The following is a 22,564-nucleotide window of genomic DNA, read 5'->3' on the forward strand; positions in this document are numbered from 1 at the left end:
AAATAGATTATCAATGTAATAAGACAAAAGCAATGAAATTACTTGAGTTTTCCTAAATGTCTTCTTCTTTTTGGGAGGTTTCTAATCCTCTAAACCAGAGAGTCTAACATAATTGTCATGTCAAATAAATATGTTAGACCGATGACCTAACGACCTTGTGAGGATCATTTTCATAGAATTAAGTCTACTCCAAAGTCCAATTCTAAATAGAAACATTTTCAAAAGCATCATAGGTCTTACTTGAGGTGGATTCTAAGGTGAAGTACTAATATTCCTCCCTCACCCATGAAGCATTGATTATTACCATTGGATATATTTATAAAATATTCAATGGCTGAGATTAAAGAAGGGTAACTCAATTAACAGGTTTTTAATTTATTTGATTTTGAATTTTTTATAAAATATTTTTATTTTATTTCTTCAACTCATCCTTCCTACCACCACTCTTCTGCTACAAAACCTAAATCCGAAGTAGTCAATTTGATCCCAAATTTAAAATTTGTTTCATCATCTTGTGTTTGCTTCATCATTTTCGCAAGAAACTCAAGAGGATCCGACAAAGAGCTACTCCCTACATGAGATGTTTTGACAAAGGCTCCTAAGTCCTACCATAGTACTGTAAATCATATAGAAAAAAACAAAAAAAACTACCATTAATGGCAACACAGCTTTATCATACAGAAATAAAAACATCAAGCTTGCACTGGATCTCTTCAGTTTCCAGATATAAAGCAAAAATTTCAACACTACAAGTGGTGTTTTAATTCTAGAAATTGCGAAATAAGTAACAATTACAAAAACCAAATTGGAAAATAAAACAAACAATTAAAATTTTAAAAAATTACAACTTTGTTCAGAGCCCACAAACAAGATTCATGTGAAAATCGAAGAACAACACTTTGTGGGCAACGAGGCGAGGAAAACACTGAGCACTGTAGTGGTTCTTCCCATACGGGGTTGCGGACAAGGTTGAGGCGTGGAGGGAGGACCAAATCCTAGATCTAAGGAAAAAAAAAAACGAAAAAGGATGGGAGAAAGAAACCGACGACGGTCAGTTGGTCTCCACGGTGGTCGTGTTGCTTCCCATGCCGGACATTAACGACGGAGAAAGGAGGTTAGGGGTGGTGGTGGTGGGAGTTGCCGGCGAGATCAAAACGGAAGAGAAGAGCACCACAAAGGGAAGGAGATTTAAAAAACAGAAAATAAAAAATAATAATTTTAAAATGATTTTATTTAATTTATAATATTTTTTCTTCCTGATAGGACTGTGATCTTCCCAGTTATATAATTTGGTTCTGAAGTTAACTATGTCCTGATATCTCTTATGGCATTGTCACAATTCTGAAGTGCAATAAAAATTGTAGCTCAAAATTTTAAGCAATCAACAGAGCTTAAATCCAATAATTTTATCAAGCTCTAAAATACCAGCCATTGGTTACTTCTCCAACTTTGTCAGGAAAAATAGGTGGTTGAAGTCCTTCTTTAAACAACTAAAATAAAATAAATAAATAAAACATTCTATTTTATGGAGACCAAAAGTTATTCATACCTATAATTTTTAACTGTTATTTTTATGTAATATGTATGAAGATTTATTACAAATTCAACTACAATTAAATTATTAAACTTTGAACTAATACCTACACTAATTCAACAATTGATCCAATTTTAAAAATATTGGTAGAATATATATTCCAACAACTAAACAAAAGGAGATGATCATTTGGTTACATGACCACGTGCTGCAACGCTAAGGAAAAATAACCATCAACTATCATTAACTCAAAATTACCCAACATACAAAATTAGCAGTGACAATAAGTTCTAAAACTAAAGACCATATACAATTCAAGTAAATCTTCAATCTAGTGTCTGAGATTCTCTGATTTCATAAAATCTATTTTAATTGTCACTCATTTGCAAATTGTCACTCATTTCGATCATTTTACACGTTATCTACTATCATTACGTATAAATAAATAAAAAAAGACTAAAGCAAATAACTTTTATAAAATCAAGAATTAAAATGTGTTTTCCAAAGTCAAGAACTACATGGACTAAAATAGGACTTGCAAAATTGTAAACAGCCTTTAAAAACAATTATAGCTCGTCCAATATAGATCCAAGGGGTTGCAACAAATAGATCTTTCTATATCTATACAAGGATCAAAATGCAGTACTTCAAAACTAAACTAAGATGTAATCCTAACACGTACAAAAGGATGCCTATAGGAAACAAGATCTTCACAGCCCAAGATGTTATCCAGCATTGTTGTTGATCTCGACCTGGCCAGTGACCACTATACAAGCCTACCAAAAAATTATTTGTCTCACTGCTATCTCTTTCTATCAGCTGGTCTGTTGTTATCAGATGGCGTGTACTCACCAGTAACCCTGCCATTTGCCAAAGAAAATCAGTTACCATAGGTTACTTTAAACAAACACTAATAGCCCCGGATTTGTTTTTAGAAATACTAGCAACAGACTCTCTAACATATTCTTTTGAACATACTATCTACTATTAGTTGTAATTTATTGAAAATTACAAATTTTTCCGGGTCTATGTTAGTATTTAATGAACCTCTATCCCAATTTTGTAGTTTTTAATAAATTTAAACCAATGGTAAAGAGTGTACTAGAAAAAAGTGTGTTAGAGGGTTTGTTGCTAGCACTTCTCTTTTTTTTCAAAAAAGTACCAAACAGGAGGAAAATTGCTTGCACAAACAGACCCCCAAACCCCAAGTCAATGAAGTAATTGGATAACACCTTAATCCCAATATGACTTTTTCTAGTTTTCTGAGTGGTTCATTTGAGTACCACAGGATGACTGTGTGAGGGGTTTGTGAGGATAAAATCTTTGCAAGTATTCACAGAAGAAAACCTATGATGAGAGGTGCTGTTTATGTCACGGTGCAAGTGGCGATGACTCACTAGAAACTAGAAAGCATTAACATAGGTGCAAGTGGCGATGACTCACTAGAAACTAGAAAGCATGAACATACTATGAGATTAGAAAAACTGACTTTACACATGATATTCATAATAAGAATGAAGAGATTAAGATAAGTTTCATCATAAACCCTGATCTTTATACTAATAGTTGAATGCGTGTTAGCACAATAATCAGGGCAAAAAATATATTTACCTATTATACAACAATATGGCTTCACCTATTGTCCCTGCAACCTTATTCCGTACCTTTCGAACACAAACCTGAAGCAAGCCAAAGTTAGTATATTTTGTTTAGTATGAAACCAAAATAAGCACAATTATGCTAACACACTCACCTGTACTTGATCAATAGGCCCAGCTTCCGGATCCCGATTACGGTGAATAACAATTCCATTGTCACACTTATTTATGAAGTGTGCACTTCCACTTATATCATAGAGATTGGGAGGACCCCCAACCCAATTATGCAGCTATTAAATGAAGAATATCAGAAAGAGTAAAATGACAAAGGATGAAACCATAGATGTTTGTTACCAACCTGCCTAGGATGCGCTACAAACCAAACATGGCATCCATGATGTTGAGCAAAACGTTTGATTAAGGTAAGCATCTGGCTCACATATTCTGTTTCAGTCCTGCACGTTTTTGCAACAAATAAATTAACATCAATTAGCCATCCATTATCTAGAAAACACTAAAGGCAGCTGGCAACAGAAAGAATAATCAGGGTAACACAGCATGTTCTTGTAGAGAGATTGATTTTAGCACAAATGCAAAACATGAAGCAGTGTTTTCTACAGACCATTATCCCCCCACCCCACTTTTTGTGAAGAAAGGAGCAAATGCATGGTGAAATCGAATACAATCTGTCTAGGTAAGCTTATCCAGAAGTACTTCCAGGTAAAAAAAATAAGAAGAAAAAATTTAAATGAGTTTTTGCATAAGCTCAAATAAACTTATGAACATACTAACTTGTAGAAGCTCTCTCATCTTTTAGAGAAGCTATATGAGAGAGCTTCTACAAATTAGCTTATACATAAGCTAATTTTAATTTATGGAGAAGCTAATTTCATTTTTTTATCTTAAAAGTACTTCTGGATAAGCTTACCCAAACAGACCCATTTGAAAATAAATGTTAGTTATCATAGAATCATAGATAATATATGACGAGATGGAAGCCTCAGATTCCAATCACACAACATTCAGATATATTTCTTGTTCTATAATTTCAAGAGTAATTCACTAATATAAATTCATAGGGGATGAAAGGAATTCTCTAGGCAGTTCCCAGTATTCTAAAGAGTTCAAGTACAACTTAAACAAAAGCAAATCAAAATCCAAGTTTAGAATAAGCTCTTGAGAGAATTACTGGTTAGGAGGCCGTTGATGATCAAGCTCATTGTAAGGATCAATTACAAGTCCACGCACCCCATGCCTTAATACAGCAGCTTTTGCAAGATCAAGAACCCAACTTATATTTGGAAGTGAGTCATCTTCACACCTAGTATCAGCAGCCAAGTAGTCCAAGCACTAAATTTCATCAGTACAAGTTAAATTACTGATTTAAAATACCAATGTAACCAAATGTAGGTATTAGACAGTCTACATAAAAACTGCTAAGGCAATTTTGACATAATTCAAACATAAAGCCAAGATCAAAAGGTTCATGTAAGGATCCCTCGTCATACATTTCTATGAAACCATTTCAGAGGCTTAGAAGAATAAATTAAGGAGAGCTGAAAATTTCTGCATCAACATTGGTACCCAAGGATTAAAATCTCAGTGATTATTTTATGTGCATGCATCATGTATGTTGTGGCCCCCACCTCAAGTACATTGACCCACACAACTATAACCACAATTTAAAACCCCAATACCCAATATTAAGGGAACAAATATTTAAGTTAATGGTAGTATGGTACAACTAAAGAAAAATTCAGTTCTAATATACAAGCAAAATGCAGTGAATTTTATTGCTACAGCCTGCTTCAACTGTGCCACTAATCATAACAAGCATCAAGCTAAAAATGTATGGAAAAGGTGTACAAATGATTGAATACGGTATTCCACAAGTTATAGCAACAAGCTGAGCTACTTGTAATGGACTTACCTTATGAGAGAGAAAGTATCACTTAACCAGAGCTTGCCCTGTTCAAATTCCTCCACACTCATCCGTTCAACACTTTCGCCGTAACTATCATTAGATAAACAAGTCAATTAAGATAATCAAATAAATATGCATAATAACAATCACAATAATATATATATATAATTAGATAAATTTACTTCAAGAGTAACTCTCCTCATCCTCACCATTCATTTTCTTAACATCTAATGGTTCTAATGAGTAACTAAACTTAACCATTAAATTAAAAAAAAATGAATGATGAGAATGGAAAGTAACTCTTTTATAGTTACTCTTGGAGTAACTCGATCCCTCCCCCCCCCAACACACATATATATAAGGAGGGATCAAGTTACTCCACATCCCATTCCCAATCCTTAAATTTTCTTAATCGAATGGTTAAAGCCAAGTTACTCATTATAACCAATAGATTAACAGAAAATAAAGGGTTGTAATGAAGAGTAACTCTTTTCAAGTTACTCTTGGAGTAACATCGCTCCTATATATTGCAATTTTAGCAGGAAGCAAAGGAAAATGATTGTAAAAATTAGAGACGTCATACCACCTGTTTCCAAGTATCTAAGATCAATATTACAAAATGATAGGGAAATTAATAAAGACATCAAGCACAAAATACATTTGAGGTTAAAATTGAGAAAAGCACTATGGGATATTTGTGACTGCAAATTAACTACTAAACTCAAATGAAAGTTTTATCGCACTACAATGCAACTAGTTATACTCTATGGAAGTGAATGTTAGGCATTAAAGGGACAAGAAAAAGTGGGAGTAACAAAAATGAGAATGTTAAAATAGATATATGATAGTACAAGAAAACACAAGATACAAATATATATGTAGAGATATTGATGTGACATCTATAAAGGAAAAGATGGCAGAAAATTGGTTACAAGATGGTCTGGACATATGCAAAGGCTGGATGCACTAGTAAGGAGTGTAGATCACATGGCTTTTAACTTTGTAAAAAGGAGTAGAGGGAGACTAAGGACATAGGAGAAAATTATTGAAAGGGATCTCATGGTAAATAATATGAGAATTTAATTTTTAATTGAGCCTAATGATGTCATGTAATCCATGTAATCAATCTCACCTAGTGGAATAAGGCTATGGTTATTGTAATAAAGCAATAAATAACAAAGGCCTGACAAAAAGATGACCAACAGTATAAATCATAAATATAATATGCAAAGCTCACCGTTCGTTAAAGAAAGGCTTCTTCAAGTGTTTCTCCAAAAGTTTTCGAGCATGTTCTCTAACCTATATATAGGGCAGTAAAAAAAGAATAAGAAAAAATGCAAAACTTCTGACTGGAACGTCAGAGGCAATGATTTAAAAACAGGGATTATTGTCGGCATAGCAAATATGTTACAACCAGACACATAATGGATAAAATTAGAGAAAATGACAGAATTTAGCACAGGTTCAACCAGCAGTAACTTCAGAGAAACAAAACAAAACATATTTTTGACATGGGTCCAACCTGATCTACTATTCCATAATCACTTAAAGTGTGCAAAAAATATCCTGATCAAGGACAGAAAGGCATGATTCTTGTTCCAGTTGCAAATAGCAAATGCAAACATTTTTTGGTGAATAGAAACATAATTTTGAAAGTCATCAATGAACAATCTAACCTTGTTCTCCATAGAACAAAGTGCAAATTTCCAGCCGACAATTTCATTAAGATTGCATAGAAGAGCATCAATCCACTCACTCTTCCCGGAATTAGGAACTCCAGTTACTATGGTCAGTTCTCCTGGTACAACCTGATAAAAGTAATTTAATACAACAATATCAGGATCTACAATTCCATACACAGAAAAAGGGTTGTATTGTTACTATATACCAAGTAACATAAGTTTTGTTAAGAAAAAATTGATGAATAGATAAAATCACAACCTCATGGGAATGTTTTGTCATTTTTTGTTAGCAGATCAAATCACAGATATGAAGCAGTCAAGGGTACATTTAAAAGTATGATATAGAATCACAAACATTAATTTCAAATCAATTAATTATTTCATATAAAATTCCATCAACAACTATTGCAAATGGTGTGCCAAAAATGAGCAAGGAACTGAAAATATGTATCTTACAATTAAAGGACCGATACATGATTCCAATATCCCACTAAATACAAACTCAAAATCATTGTTCTTTTTCACATAATATAATCACAACTCATAACATATTAGACCTTTCCTCTGATGCCTAGTGACATTGAACAGTTTAATAAATCCACTTACCAGTCAGAATACAACAACAGAAAAAACTTAAATATAACAGAATTACGTCATGCTGACATCCTAATTATTTGGTAAGTACACAAAACAATATTCTAAACCAATTCAAACTCTAAAAGAATTGGAATTGAAATTAAAATCAACTGTTTCAATTCCAATTCTAACATCCAGACAGACCCTAATATCTTGGATAGAGATATTCATTAATATCTTGAATTTTTATATTTTAAATTTTTTCTCTTTATTACATGGGTGTTAATCTAGTCACATTAATAGGACAACCTGCATTCAGAGGCTCCCTTATGTTGTTTGATATACTATTATCTGTAAATAAATAAATAAACAAAAAAAACAAATAAACAAAATGTTTATCATATTAAGAAAATATAGCCATGTAATAAACTGTCCTTACATTGTATAAGTCATTCAGATTATTCCACCCGGTTGAGATACCAATGTCATATCCTAAGGTTCGGTGGTAATATGCATCAATCTCATCAAAGTAATCTCTGAAGTTAAACAATCCACGTATTGGATATAATTCTGCATTCTCAATCACTTCCTTGAGTGCATCAGGGCCCAAATACATGAGAACCTGTGAATAAGTTATAAGGTTGCTACAGTTATCAAAGAAGCAGAATTACATACAAACAACTCCGCATGATAAGTGACATACATAAACCAGGCAAGGGGGGACAATTAAGTAGGTGTTTGGAAACACAATAGGAAATAAAAATCTATCAGAAATATATATATGTATATATATAAGCTAATCCAAACAGGTATGCCAATAAAATCAAGCACACTAGACCAACATGAATAGCATACACCAGCCAGTAAAATGTATAATTATAACCTTGAGTTTGCAGTCCTTAGTTTCCAACTTTCCAATCTAGCCTACTAATATAAACATTAACAATAACAAGCCATGTATTGATGAATAATAAATTCACAGACAATGCATGGAAACATGTAGCTGGTTAAGAGTAACCATTACAGTTCTCTCTGTTACATGCATCTTCATTCATAGTTCATTGTCAGTTGACATTATTCAGTGAACCGAAATAAGAGTTGTCTACAGAAAAGTTACAAAAGCATCATTTCTATTCGATATTTTGGGTTTTAATTTTTTAGGGGACACAGTAAGGAAAGTTGCAGGTGAAGGGGGACTTGTGCATGCAAATTGATATCTGACCTCATTTGCATCTTTGCAATTGTCAGACCTCGATTTTCTAGGCCACCTTACCCGCCAACATCTGCAACCACCCAAGAGAGAAAGGTTAAAGAAAATGTGAAACAAGCATGAAAAGAGGAAAACAATCCTCCCATATTTTTTTTTAAAAATGGAAAAAAAATGAATAAACTAAATGCATAGAACAGTGAAAAGAGCTATTCTGTCTTGTCTATCCATGAAGATTTTGAAACAATAACTATCAACATCACATAAAAAGATTTACAGGAACACCCTTTTTTCTTGACAAACAATTCTTTTGAACAAAACATGCAAAAGCAACTAAAAAATAGTTTACCCATACAATATTTTGGCCACTTTCTTGCTTCAAAATTACTCACCCAAATACAATGAATACACAGCACAAACAAAGTAAAATGAAACTACAACCAAAAAATTATTGACATCATCAGCTAATTGAAAGCATAACTGCATGAGATTTTCTCAAATAGATCAATGATTATGAGAATTTATATAGTAATAAAATCAAGACAAAAACATTCTAACTTTTCTTTTCCAATGCGGCGTGCAAGCTCCTCAGCCAAGGCTTGACCAGGTGGATCCCCATCAGTGGCAAGTATAACCCGAGTTGCCTATCAATATAAACATTGAGAAAAAAAAATGAGGAAAGTTTATGGAAGCTGTTTCTTTCTGCACATTCAAAAGAAAGAAATAATAATTAACAAACCTTCTTTAGTTCATCTTTACAGTTCCACAGATACTGATACTTTTTGTCCTAGCTTTACAGAATTAGAAATATGAAAAGAGCATTAGATTACAAATGTAACCACAGTAAAGACCAACAACAGATAAGAAAATGAAAAATTACACAGATAATATTACAGATACATTATACTAAGAATAAAAAAAGACCTTGTCCTGAGGTGGCAACTCTTTTGAGGAGATTGATGGAGGTGCACCATCAGGGACACTGACGCAATTTAAGAAGCCAGCTTCTTCCATTGCCAGCTTGTCCATTTCACCTTCAACCTACAGCGTTAAACGAATATACTAAGCATAAAGCAAAAAACTTTAACCTTCACATAATTTCTACAGAGAACAGAATACATACAATGATTATATCACTGTGTCCCACAATGTCATCCAATCCATAAAAAATCTTTTCAGTATTTGCTTCCTGAAATAAAAGGATATAATCATTATGGGAAAGATGTAATTGTCATAAAATCAGACAAATATAAATATGTACATAAAAACAAATTTGACAACTGACAGAAAACATATGTTAAGATTTAAGATAATATGAAAAAATATCTTCCAGGCTTCCAGCATAATCTAATTATTATGTCAGACATAATATAAAGCCATTCATATGTCTTCATCTAACGATTTAAGCTTTTGGGATAGTTAGTTCATGGCATGGTATCAAAGACTCTATCACAAAATGGTCTAGAGTTTGATCCTTGTTCCCCCCACTAGTAATAAAAAGAATTTCAGCACATGGGAGGTAGAGCTTTGCATTACCCACATGTCAAACCCAAAGGGCTCATGTCAGGGAGCATGTTAGAAATGTAACAAAATCATTCATGTGTCTTCACCTAACATTCGAGGCCTTGGTGATAGCTGGTTGTCATGACGTATACAATGAACACAACAATTTAAAACTAAAGAGGATGAAGGAAAGAAAAAAAGTAGAAGAGAATATGGAAAGCAAAACAATGGCTCTGTACCTATTGGACAGCTAACTAATAACAATGATGATGATGATGAGAGCAGAAAGATAAAGTTGGGAATAATTATCTAGATTTATTTTATTTGATTTGATTGATTATATTTATAACTACATACTATCTATTAATTTAGTAAAAAGACATGCTAATATAATAAGAGAACAAAGAACTTGGATCCTCAGCTATTTCTATGAAGGGTTAACTAAGTTTTTAGTCCTAAACTTTTTCAAAATTTGGTTTTTAATCCCTAAACTTTTGTTTGACTACTCAAGGTCCCTCAACTTTCTTCCATTGAAGTTTTTAGTCCCTAAACTTTTGTTTGACTGGTCAAGGTCCCTAAACTTTTAGAAATTTCAGTTTTTAGTCCTTGAATAAAAGTTTGAACCCATTATTTTTATTTATTTAATGAGATTTCAAGGACTAAAAACTGAATTTTTCAAAAGTTTAGGGACTAAACCTTAATGAAAAAGTTGACAGACAATGACTAGTCAAACATAAAAACCTTAATAGAAAAATAGTTGAAGGACCTTGACCGGTCAAACAAAAGTTTAGGGACTAAAAACCAAATTTTAAAAAACTTCAGGGACTAAAAACTTAGTTAACCCTTCTATGAATAGAAGTCACAAAGGGAGGCACAACCTAACCTACAAAATTGTTTAATGAGATAACCAAGTCTAAGAAAATGTCAGATGAAGGAGGAAAAGCACTTTAGCCCCTGTTTATAAGAACAAAGCAGACATCCAAAATTGTGAAAACAACAAAGAATTAAGCTCACAAGCCACACTCTAAGAGAATTGAATGGAGATTAAGACTAAAGACTCGCATTTCAGAGAAACAGTTTGATTCATAGGGAGGTCAACTATAAATACAATATACCTTTAGTGAAGTTCAACGATACCAGAGAAAACAAAAAAAGATCTACATAGTTTTCATTGACCTGAAAAAAGGCATGATGGGCATAAAGGAAATATCTACTCATCTACAAACTTAATGCCTAGGACTTCCATAAAGGTTATGGCAGTGACTAAGGGTAAGGCAGAAAAAGCAGCAGTTATCTTTTTCTATGGACTTTAGGGAAAAAATCCATGAATCTGACTGTTGGGATACCATTCCACGCACACTGGACGTGTTTAAACATGGAAAATCCAAACATGCTCAGCTCGTGTCTTCTGCAAACTCAAACCCGAAGCTGGACCGAAACCTATTTGACTGAACACCGCCATCTCTGGCGTAGGAGACAACCTCCAGTTAACAACCCATTTCTGGAGAATGAATATCTTTGTTTTCACGAGTAACCTCTCTGTTCCTTGGCCTGTTTCTTTGTTTCAGTCTTTTACTCTAATGCTTTCATCTATTTCCTTCTCCAATCTCTCTATTTGTCTATATCCTCTGAATCTCTCTTTGTTCCTGTTTTATGAGTCTCTCTCTCTATTCCTGTTATATGCATCCCACAGACTAACAATCCCTCATTTCCTCTATGTTCTCTGAATCTCTGTCCACCTCTCTGATCTCTGCTCAGTGGTTCTCACTTTTCTGTTTGCTCTGCAGTTTGTTTAGTATGCATATAAATTATTCTTCATTATTACAGCCACCATGCTTTTGTGGTTCTACAATAGTCCGCATCCACCGTCCATCATTACTAATATTCATCCATAAAGATACAGGAAACTATTGGGAAAACAGAACTAATTTTCTGTTACCAGGCCATAAATTGCTCTCCCATTGTGTTGTGCATCAGTTATGTCTTCACCAACTACCACTAACTGTGAAGCTCTTAATCCAAAAAAGAGAGGGAGAGAGAGGGAGAGAATGTGGAAACAAAGATGGTGGAGGCATTAATCAAAATTACTAGAATCTCCCATATGGCAGTATCTGAATTTAAATACATAAATTGAGGTTACAAGGCCATGAGAGGAAGAGCTCAGTGCACATGCCTATAACTAAAAGGCAACAACACTAATAATCTAAACAAAAAACTTCCATGTTCACGTAATTAGTAGGAGAGATGTTATTTTAATTATGCTCACCAAAATATGGAAAGATGTTTTCCATCTCTGTTGTTTTAACTTTCAATACTAATTAATTCTCAGCATCATCAGTAATTGCTATACCTGCCAAAACATTTTGTTGATGTCTCGATACTTGCAACTAATAAGCCCTCCATTTCGACGATACGGGAATGCAATCACAATCTACCAAACATGTCACAGAAACAGTCAGTAACAGGTCAGTCACTTGTAACAAAAGAGTGGGAATAGAACAGTAGCAGCATTAAGAAAGTAAATGCTTATATATTACCCTTGGAAATAGTTGAACTTTCAAGGTATCATGTTCGTTAAATAAATATCGATGGAAATCCTTGCCTAATTAATCAATAAATGTTGTTGAAAACTGAAAAGTAATATTAAATAGAAAACTGTCATTTTTAAAACTGCTTTTTCAATGAACTAGTAGGTGTAAGTGTAACTGATATCAGTCATATCAAAGTCAAAGTTACTACATATACACCATCGGGTATTTTCTCATAAATGAAACCAAAACCAACCTCAAATGTTTTTTGGATCTCTTTTTCAATTAAAGAAACTAGACAATCATAAGGAATTTTAACGTAGAGGAACTATCATACATGGAAGATACATATTCATATTCAGAATATTATATCCCTAATTCTTTAATCATTTAAAAAAGTACGTAAAATCTGTTCTGTCTTGGTAACAGTACCATCAAACTTACATTGTTTACTAAATGGATCATTATTATCTTAAAATGTAAATATTCTATGTCACTCAAATTAAGCTCATAATTTGGCGGTAAACTGCACCTGATCGTCATATTTTCTCTGCTTGACACCATTTCTCTCCAGAGTCTGTTTTGAAATCAAGCGCTCTGAAAAGTACACAACCAGCTGAAAGAGGGCAAACAAACTCGCATTCACCACATTGATTGGAAATTGAAAAACTAACTATTAGATAAATAAAACATACAAAGCCTGACACATCAGGCATCAATTCTAATCATTAATGGCTTGTTTGTATTTCTGTTTTTAGTGAACAACAACCCACCACTTTGTGTTTGTTACTTTCAATAATTAGTTTCATGCATATACAGAACAAATAGGCCATAACTAAATACAGAAAAGAGAAACAATATGATAAAACAACGACTCTGCTGCCAAGACATAAAGCACTCAATAGCATAGCAGGGACAGAAATTAGCAATAAATATTAGCATATATACAATTGTAATGGGACAGGATCAAATTCAATTGACGCTGAGTGTCAAACTTAGCAAAATTAAACCTTTTAATAACTTTTTACAAACATTAATTTTATAAATCCAACCATAGCATTAAAAGTTCTCATGAAATATATCAAGTCCACAAAATTTTGTACAATTTAAAAACTAGTAGATACTTCTTGCACCACTTCATTTAAACACTAAATGTGTTTTTCACACATTCAGTTTCACATTTTGCTATTATCTCAAATGTGAAAACGTTTCCAACTCTGTTTCTAGCAAAAGGCAATTTTGATGTAGCTTTTAAATTTGGGTCAGGAATACAAACCTCTTTTGATACTTTTGAACAAAAGCTTCCAAACATAAACCACTTCACTTGAAAATAAATTTTAACCAAAATCATTTCACAAAATCATCTAAAATCAAGCAACACTCACCCAAACATACACTAAGCAATGGAGGACAGGATTTTGTCATGAGCAATATCTGCCCCTCAGATTACTAGTATAGCTCACCCAAAAATCATAAAGCCCAGGGACAAAATTACATAAGGTAAAATCTAGTAACCTCATCACAAAGTGGTTCTAGTTCCAATTCCTCCTCTGTAATTTTTCTTATCTTTTTAACCGGGTCTACTTGAGTTCTTGCAGAACTGCTACCAGCAAAGGCCTACAGCAGAAGGTAGAAAAATGAACCAAATACCACATCTGCCTGTGTTAATCAGGACCTGACCTGCTGGAAAATGACAATATCTAACCTGTGTACTGCCTTTCCACCCACACTTTCCACGAAAGCAATTCCATGCAGCAGATCCCCTAAAACTCAAAATTTGCCAAAATTAAAACAAAGTAGATGTCCAATCAGCTATGAAATAGAGTCAAATAAGTTTATGAGAAAAATGATAAATATCATACCCATCTGGTGCAATGTAAAGAGATAAGCTCCTTTCTTCCTGATCGCCACCTAGGCACTAACAAAAAGAATAATATTAATGGTACATCTACCTAATGCAAAAATCACGTTCAAATCCCACTGGGATGTATGAAATGTTGATCCATGTAAGGAGAATGAACTACTCTCACTGCATAGTCCCACTATCCCAGAGCAAAATGGAGATTAAAAACAAACAAGTTAAATACATTGGTTTGAAACACTCTTCAATTCACGCTTTCGGGGATTGTCATTTTTAATAGTATAATCTACTCCCTCAACACAAAAATTAAAGCTTCCCCTTCAAATAATCACCTTATGCCAAACTTCCTATTCCATACCAAAAAATAAAATTTTCACACAGCCCCACACCTGAAACATGATCAATAACAAAGACACTTTTTTTAAGTCTCGAGTGTAACAGCTATTTGGGGACAGACAAGGTCTAACAAAACTGCAAAACTTTCCAAAGCATTAAAACATCACAGTTGAGAAGTCCTACTTTCAAAAAAGCATTCAACTTTGAAGAAAGGCAAAAGACACACCTCTGGACAGAGCAAGTGATTGTACTGCCCTGGCTCACACATTCCAGTTTCCATTCCAATAGCCTCCAACTTCTTTTTCAAAATATTTAACTGAAACTCCACACTCTTCTCCATAGGGCTCTCCAATTGAACTTGGGAAAACAAAACCAGCAACACAAAGAGTTAGCAACTTTACAAACGTTTAAGGTTGTCCTATCCCCAACAGTAAAGGGCACCATACCTGGTCTAGGGATGCTGGCATGAGAGGAACCGTGGTAGCCATTGGTTCTGAGTGGCGATGGAGGGTTCCTTGAAATGGGTTTGGAACAAAACACAGTGAAGAAGGGTCTGTGAGAGGGAAAACGGCGCCTTTGAGAGAAAAACGTGTTTTTGAGGTTTGGGAATGGAGAAGAGTGGAAGAGGGTTTGAGTGTTCATGGTGGTGAGTTTTAAGGAGGTGAACAAGGGAAGTAGAGTGTGGGGATAACGAAGACGCATGCTTCTTTCTTGTTCCTTTATTGCAGAGTTTTTTTGTTTTGCGTGTTTCTCTAACAGGGCTTCATGGTTTCTGACGTCTGTGAGTGGAAGAGTGGCAGAGAGGGTTTGCCGTTTTGGTTTAAGGCTTTAGGTGTTCGTGACTGGATTTGGCTGTATTTAAGGGAAAAGAAATTCCAAATTAGTTGATTTTAATTTATTAGTTTGATTCGGATTCTAAAAAGAAATTGTAAACCAAACTCATAATAAATGGGTGATTTGATTTGAATCATCCGATACTATTGATTAATTTTTTTCTTAAAAAAATAATTTAAAAAAAATTAAAAATAACATAATTTTATTTCCATTTTGACAAAAAAATATGTCATAATACAATATAAACAACATATTTTAATGTTTTACTTAAAAAAATATTTAAATTTTATTGACTTATAAATAACTAAATAATAACATAAATCATAAAAAATAACACATGATTAAATTATGAAACTCCATCTATATATTAATAAATTAAATTATCCAACATCGATCTTAAAATAAATTAAAGAAAAACATTGATCTTAAAGTAACATAATGAAAAGATTCAAAAGAAATTTGAAAAATATATATTTGATACTGAATCAATTAATATTTAATTTTAATTGGTTCTTTAGGTTCAACTCAATAAAAAAAATCCAAACTAATTTAATAAATTTAGTTCCAATTGTGTTAGTCTAATTGATCTAAGTGATTAACACCCCATTTTTTAGTAATGCCTAAAGAGAAAGTCTACGACAAATAATTGGTGTTGTGTGTAGGGTAGGGTAGTAATGAGTTAGACCAAATGATTTTTATTTGATTTTCTGTTGAAAAAAGTTTAGTAGTTAATTTATATAATGATTTGTTGTTTAAAATGGATATGTTTTGGGATTATAATCATATTGAATAATTTGTATAATGATTTGTATTCAATCTAATGTTTTAGTAAACGGAAAAGAGAGAAATTTGATAATTGCGAGCTAGAATGAGTAAACATATTTAAATATTATTGTAGTGACCAAGAATTATTTCCTGTAATTAGAGATTAAAGAATTTTCTATTATTTTAAAAAAATTATTATATAGAGATTTTATCACAGATAATATATTCTTGATATTAAATGCCTCTACACTTGCTTTTTAGCAGTATTTTTTGTGTAATTACTTGATATCTCTTATATTTTTTAACTTTGTTTGTGTCTTATTTAGTTACTTGTTAAATAAATAATCTTGATAGTTTTTTTTCACATAATATACTCTTGATAGTTGACCAATAAAAAATACTCTTCATAGTTGAAAATCTAATTTTCTTGTTTTTTCTTTCGTGATCTTGGTCCTTTTTGTTTATTTTGTAGTGATCCATTCTTGAGAGATGCTTTAGAAATTTTTTCGAAACATCACCATTACATTTGTAGGATTTATTTTTAATGTTGATGAAAATCTTGTGCTAGCTTAAACTTGTCAAAAAAAATTGGTCAACTTAAAGCTAGTTGCCTCTGGGAGCATTTACTATCTTTCTGTACTAGCTTAAGCAAGTCACCTTAAAGGAAAATTAATACTTTCTATGCTAGCTTAAGCCAGTCAATAAATTGTCCATCTTAAGCTAGCTAATCTGATAAGCCCAAGTAGAGAAACTCAATCACTATATAAAGGGGACCATTTTTTTATCTATGAAACTATATAAAGGGGCACCATTTTTTATCTATGAAAATCGAAGACATTATGAGAAAATTTACAACAATTCACACACCTTTGTTTAACTAATTGAACTAGACTCCCTTGACATATAAAAGGGAACCTAAAAACATAAAGAGAGGTTTCCAAATCTTGTAATTATGGAGGCAAAGAGGTCAAAGACATTTGGGTGGTGACTTCCATGCTTATGTATTCATCTTTCCTTGGCTTTCTATTAGTTTCTCTTTTCTATATGACTATGACTAGCTAATTTCATCCTTGTTGGGGTTTGATGTAATTAAATCTCCTATGTGATTCCTACATTATTTTTAATCAATAAAGTATTGTTAGTTTCTTTTCCATACTTGTTGCTTGCTCTTGGTTTGATCATCTGAATGCATAATTCTTTTTATTTGATTGTAGTTGAGAAATTTAATCGAACTACGAACTAAAGAGAAATAACCAACAAATTTTCTGTCTAGGGATAGGATAAAAGTCATTACTTGCCATTAAACCCTCATTAGAATAATTGTTAGGTTGGTGATAACATAGACTTAATTGAACAAGGATAATTAATGATACATAATAGGTTGATTCAACGAATTTAAACTCCAACAATTTTTCACCATTGATATAACCCAATTCATTATGCATACCAGGTGTTCGACAAAATTCCACAATTAACTTTCTTACTTTTAATCTTTTTTAATTTATGCACTTGTTTTTAAATTTAGTCAATTCATCATCCAAACTTTCATAGTCTACCAAATTTAGTGTTAATTACCCAAATATCGCAATGTCTTTGCGTAGGTGACTTTACTCATTACTATTGTTACTTGAGCAATTTGATAAACTAGTTGTTAGAAATTATTTACTTCATTAGAAATTTAGAATGGTAACAATATTAACAATCTACCAGTTTCGTTATAAGATTTACGAATGGAACTTGTCCAAATTAAAGGTTGTTACTTAATTAACCTAAAAATTGGAATCTATTCCAAACTTGCATTACACCAAATATTTCTAATTAGAAGGGCCAAGAATGAATCAATACCTAACAGAAAGCTCATACATAATACATAGTTTACACAAGGAGCATATAATACAAAAGCCATGTATACAAGACTGACATATCCTAAGTAACTCACTAAAGTTATCGGAAAGGTGTCATGTGACCCTTACAGAGGACTTCAGTTTTGGAACCTTGAAGCTGGAAGAGAACAGCTTTGGAGTATCAGAGGTGGGAATAACTGGAGCCTCTTTCCTCTTCATGCTTTTTGTTTTTGTCCCCTGAACATTAAGATTCAGGAAGCAAAAACAAATACGTAACGCATTCTTTTTCTCAATTATAAAACAAAATCAAGAAGTTATATAAATTTAAAACTATCACTCTCAACATGACATACAGGAAGTATCAAGAAGTGATATTGGAGAATACCATCCACACTACTAGAACATGACATAATGATGGGAAGTTTTATATAAATCTAAAATTTCGTATCATATAGCCAATATAAGGCAGCTCAATAAGCAATAAATATGCTAAACTGACTGTATCAGGTTGACAAATTATTGTGGAATGCATGAAGTTGCAAATTTAGAAATGGATTGCTAATAAAGAAGAAAAAAGTATTTGCAGACAACAAAAGACAAATCGTGGTTGGGGGGAACTCATACAATGAGCACACATTTTCAATTGAAATGAATATATTATGTTGTCATACTTTAGTAGAAAATTCTACCATTTGGATTTTGAAAGCAGGCTACCACTAACATACACCATGTTCCAAGAACAAAATCCTGGACTCTAATGATCCATGAAAGCCAACGCCCAACAGTAACCAATGGTACCACCAGCAAAGAACATGAATGATACAAAGCAGACAAAATTAACTAGACAATATAGGAAGATAAGCAATTAGTAAAAGAGCAGGCCATACCGTTTCAGAGGATTTGGCTGGAACCGGTGCATTGGGAGTACATATTTCTTTTTTGGAAGTCATATTTCTTCTACTTCTGTTGCTCTTAACAACTCCTGACTCAGGTGCTTTAGTTCCTTGTGTGCAATGATTTAAAACAGGTGGTGTAACTTGGTTGTTCCTGAACTTTCTTAAAGATTCCAACTCCACTGAAAGTCCAGATATTTCTTTGTTTAATCTTTTTGTCTCAGCTTCCATCTCAGCCATTTTACTTTGTAATTCTGATATTTTACTATCCTTTTCATATTTTTCAGACTGTAGCTGCTCCATGCTAGAAACAAGTACCTTTATCTTTTCATTTGCTTTTTCTACTTCAGCTTCTTTAGTCCTTAATTTATCAGCGTAATCATTCTCCATTATGTTATATTGATTCCACACAAATTTCTTTTCTGCCAAGAGTGCCGTCACCTCCGAATATTTTTCTAAAGCAAGCTTATCATACTCACCTTTTAACCTACTAAATTCATCTTTGATTTCACTGGAATACTTCTCTTTTTCTGCAGTATTATTCCTAGTGGGCTTGTTCCCTCTGTTTGTGCTTCCTTTCTTCTTCAAGTCAGTATCCTTAGATGATGTTCCTTGATCCTGTTAAAAGTGACTGCTCAGCATAATGTAAAGCATAAGAAATAAAAAAAAAAAAAAAAAACTCAACAAATATGCAAGGCTGACAACAAATAACATACTTCTCCATTAGAGGATTTACGAGAAAGGATTTCAAACCATGCTTTAAAATCTGCCAACTCATCCTCTGTATGCTCTGCAATCAAAAGATAAATGAATACAAGTCAATAAATGCAGTTAGAACAATTTCAAATAATAATTCAAACCCCTATATTTGAACAATTGACAAAACCTTCCCTTGAGTATAAAAAATAAAAGATATTGATAATTTAAAGCATCTTATCCAAAAAATGAAACTAAAAAACATCCAGGACCAGGAACTTTCAAAATGGGTTCCCCAATCCATAATTTAACCACCTAAGCAAACCCTTACAGTCATGTAAAGTTACTTACATCAGGGAAATGCAAATAATCCCAATCTAAGTATCATGAACCATGTTACATCCAGGACCTTTTCCAAGATGACAGTAGAAAGTCACCTTATTAGCCATTTCTTCCAGTCACATATTAGATAACATTGTTCGCATTTAAGAAATTATTAATGCAACTCTTCTTCTATGCAAATAATTCCAGTCTGGGGTCAAAGAGAATGCATGTTCTCTAGTGTCCCCCAAAACTCAACTCAGGCACTTGAAATAACAAAAATCTACAACATATCAAGAAACTATCCATAACAAAAAGTTCACTCCAATCTCCTTCCTTGATAGAAAAAACAACAAAACCAACTCTCTACTCCTTGAAGGCAAAACATTCAGGAATAAAACATCAAATTCAGAATCTTACACCAAGAACCAAAACCGAACATTCCCCCCCCCCCTAAAATTAGGACAAAATTAAATTTTTTTACAAGAAATCAAAGAAAAATGACTGACCCAAAATCCATTTTAACATAGCGGCCTCTCTGTGCTTCAAACCCAGCGCAAAATCCGCCTTTGCCACCTCGAGCGACCGTTTCTTCTCCTCAGACGTCAACATCCCATTCATCTACACAAACAGTGGCAATGAAAGCATTAATAAAATAAGTACAAAAAAAACCAACTTTTATTTTAAATTTTAGGGAAACCCTAAAAGAGAGAAAAAGAACAATTACCTGAGAAATTTGATCCTTGTGACATCGAACATCAGAGACCCACCCTTCGTGCTGCATTCGAAGGCGGTCTTCGAGAAACTTGTGGCGGCTCGCGAAGGAGTGAAGCTGGTTCTGCTGACTGCGCACCATCTGAACCAGCGATTTGAAGATGTTGCTCCAGTTTCTGCGTTCCGAAGAAACGACGTCGTTGGAGGGTTCTGCTTTTCTGGAATTGCGCATCGTGAAATTCAGAGAAAAGCGTGAGTGAGTGACTGAGTGAAGAATTTGAATTTGGAAGAAGCGACAAAATTCTGAATAGCGAGAGAATTGCAAGTTGCAACGGTCGAATTTTTCGTCGTTAGAGAGACTCGAAGACAGTGATTTCAAAAACTTGAATGCGTTTGTTTCAGTCTTTCAGATTTCGAATGTAAAATAAAGGATGGTGGGCCATCTTATCCTTTACGACCCGGCCCAATAAGTATTCTCTCACTGAAAGGTGGGTGGGACAAAGGCAGAGTAAACACGTCCGAATATTATTTTTTTTTAAAAAAAAACTTAACCTTTTGTTGCTGTAAATTTTTTATTTTTTTAATTTAATCCTTATAAAAATTTAATTTTTTATTTTACTTTTGTTTCCATCCTTAGTGAATTACTTTGAATGCTTACATTTTTAATAATGATGATATTATCCTTATGTCATGTCAAATGATAATATAATAATTTTATTAACGTTATAAAAAATTTCATGTGAATAAATGATTATATCACAAAAAGTATTATGTCATCGTAATGATATTATTGGAATTAAAAAGTGACATATTTTTAAAGATTAAAATAAATATAAAAATGTCATATATTTTAGGGGATGAAAACAAAAAAAAAATATTTACAAGAACTAAAAATAAAAAAAGTCTAAAGATTAAAAGTAATGAGTGACATGTTACAAAAGGAAAAAATGTTATACACTAATAATATAAAAAAATTTAAATAATCATTTAATCATAATTTAATATATATATATATATATATGATAAATTTATTGTTTTTTAAATTAATAATTGAATGATAGTATAAACATTAAACTCTTAAAATATATATATATATATATATATATATATATATATATATATATATATATATATATATATATATATAAAGTTATGGTGGAAACCTCTACTAGTATTTCAAGTGAGGCTACAAAAGAAATATGTAGTTAATGATTCGTTGGAGATGGAAGTGGATAAAAGTAGTGGTGATGCTGATACAAGTCTCCCTATAAAGATAAATTGTTTTCTAGGGAAGGACCTTTTCCTTTTTCTGTTGATGGACGATGCTTTGGAGTCCCTAAAGAAGAAATTCATGCTCCTATTTCTAAGGTGGTTTTGAAACGATATAAAGAGATTCATATATCAGATGAAGAATTTTAGAATTGGTGTAAGACATAGAAGAGTTCTCTTGTAGTTTTCGTTTTGGGGAAGAAAGTGGCTTTTCGGCTTTTGGAAGCCAAACTCATTAAGGAGTGACCAAAAAGGGCTCTATAAAAAATATTAATGTATCAAGGGATTATTATCAAGTTTTTTTTACTTTTGATGAACACTATAATTTGGCCTTTTCGGAGGGACCATAGATGGTGGCGAATCATTATATTTTAGTGCAAACATGGTAAATCATTATAATGTTGGTAGAAGATTAGCTGCATTATGTGTGGATTCAGATGTCAGAAATTCCAATTGATCCATTCAATTAATGATGATTT

At 32.8% G+C, this 22,564-nt stretch overlaps 2 protein-coding genes across 2 annotated transcripts; both read right to left on the bottom strand.

Moving 5' to 3' along the window:
• Positions 1-1,985: 1,985 nt before the first annotated feature.
• Positions 1,986-15,589, bottom strand: LOC114388458 (twinkle homolog protein, chloroplastic/mitochondrial-like). The gene is made up of 21 exons (XM_028348954.1): positions 15,196-15,589; positions 14,976-15,106; positions 14,415-14,470; positions 14,258-14,315; positions 14,068-14,169; positions 13,085-13,168; positions 12,375-12,455; positions 9,645-9,710; positions 9,446-9,562; positions 9,261-9,308; positions 9,080-9,165; positions 8,537-8,597; positions 7,754-7,936; positions 6,733-6,864; positions 6,294-6,355; positions 5,063-5,146; positions 4,322-4,453; positions 3,491-3,587; positions 3,288-3,422; positions 3,146-3,213; positions 1,986-2,394 (listed from the first exon to the last, which is right to left on the bottom strand). Exons 1-21 carry the CDS (start codon positions 15,449-15,451, stop codon positions 2,337-2,339), a joined length of 2,097 nt encoding a protein of 698 aa, XP_028204755.1. The 5' UTR covers positions 15,452-15,589; the 3' UTR covers positions 1,986-2,336.
• A 2,496-nt stretch (positions 15,590-18,085) lies between these two features.
• Positions 18,086-21,223, bottom strand: LOC114386898. The gene is made up of 5 exons (XM_028346963.1): positions 20,830-21,223; positions 20,612-20,723; positions 19,802-19,875; positions 19,080-19,703; positions 18,086-18,429 (listed from the first exon to the last, which is right to left on the bottom strand). The coding sequence occupies exons 1-5, from the start codon at positions 21,046-21,048 to the stop codon at positions 18,307-18,309; spliced, it is 1,152 nt and encodes a 383-aa protein (XP_028202764.1). The 5' UTR covers positions 21,049-21,223; the 3' UTR covers positions 18,086-18,306.
• Positions 21,224-22,564: the final 1,341 nt, after the last annotated feature.

The sequence above is a fragment of the Glycine soja genome, chromosome 15 (genome assembly GCF_004193775.1).
Source record: "Glycine soja cultivar W05 chromosome 15, ASM419377v2, whole genome shotgun sequence".
In the NCBI taxonomy this organism is placed as follows: Eukaryota; Viridiplantae; Streptophyta; class Magnoliopsida; order Fabales; family Fabaceae; genus Glycine; species Glycine soja.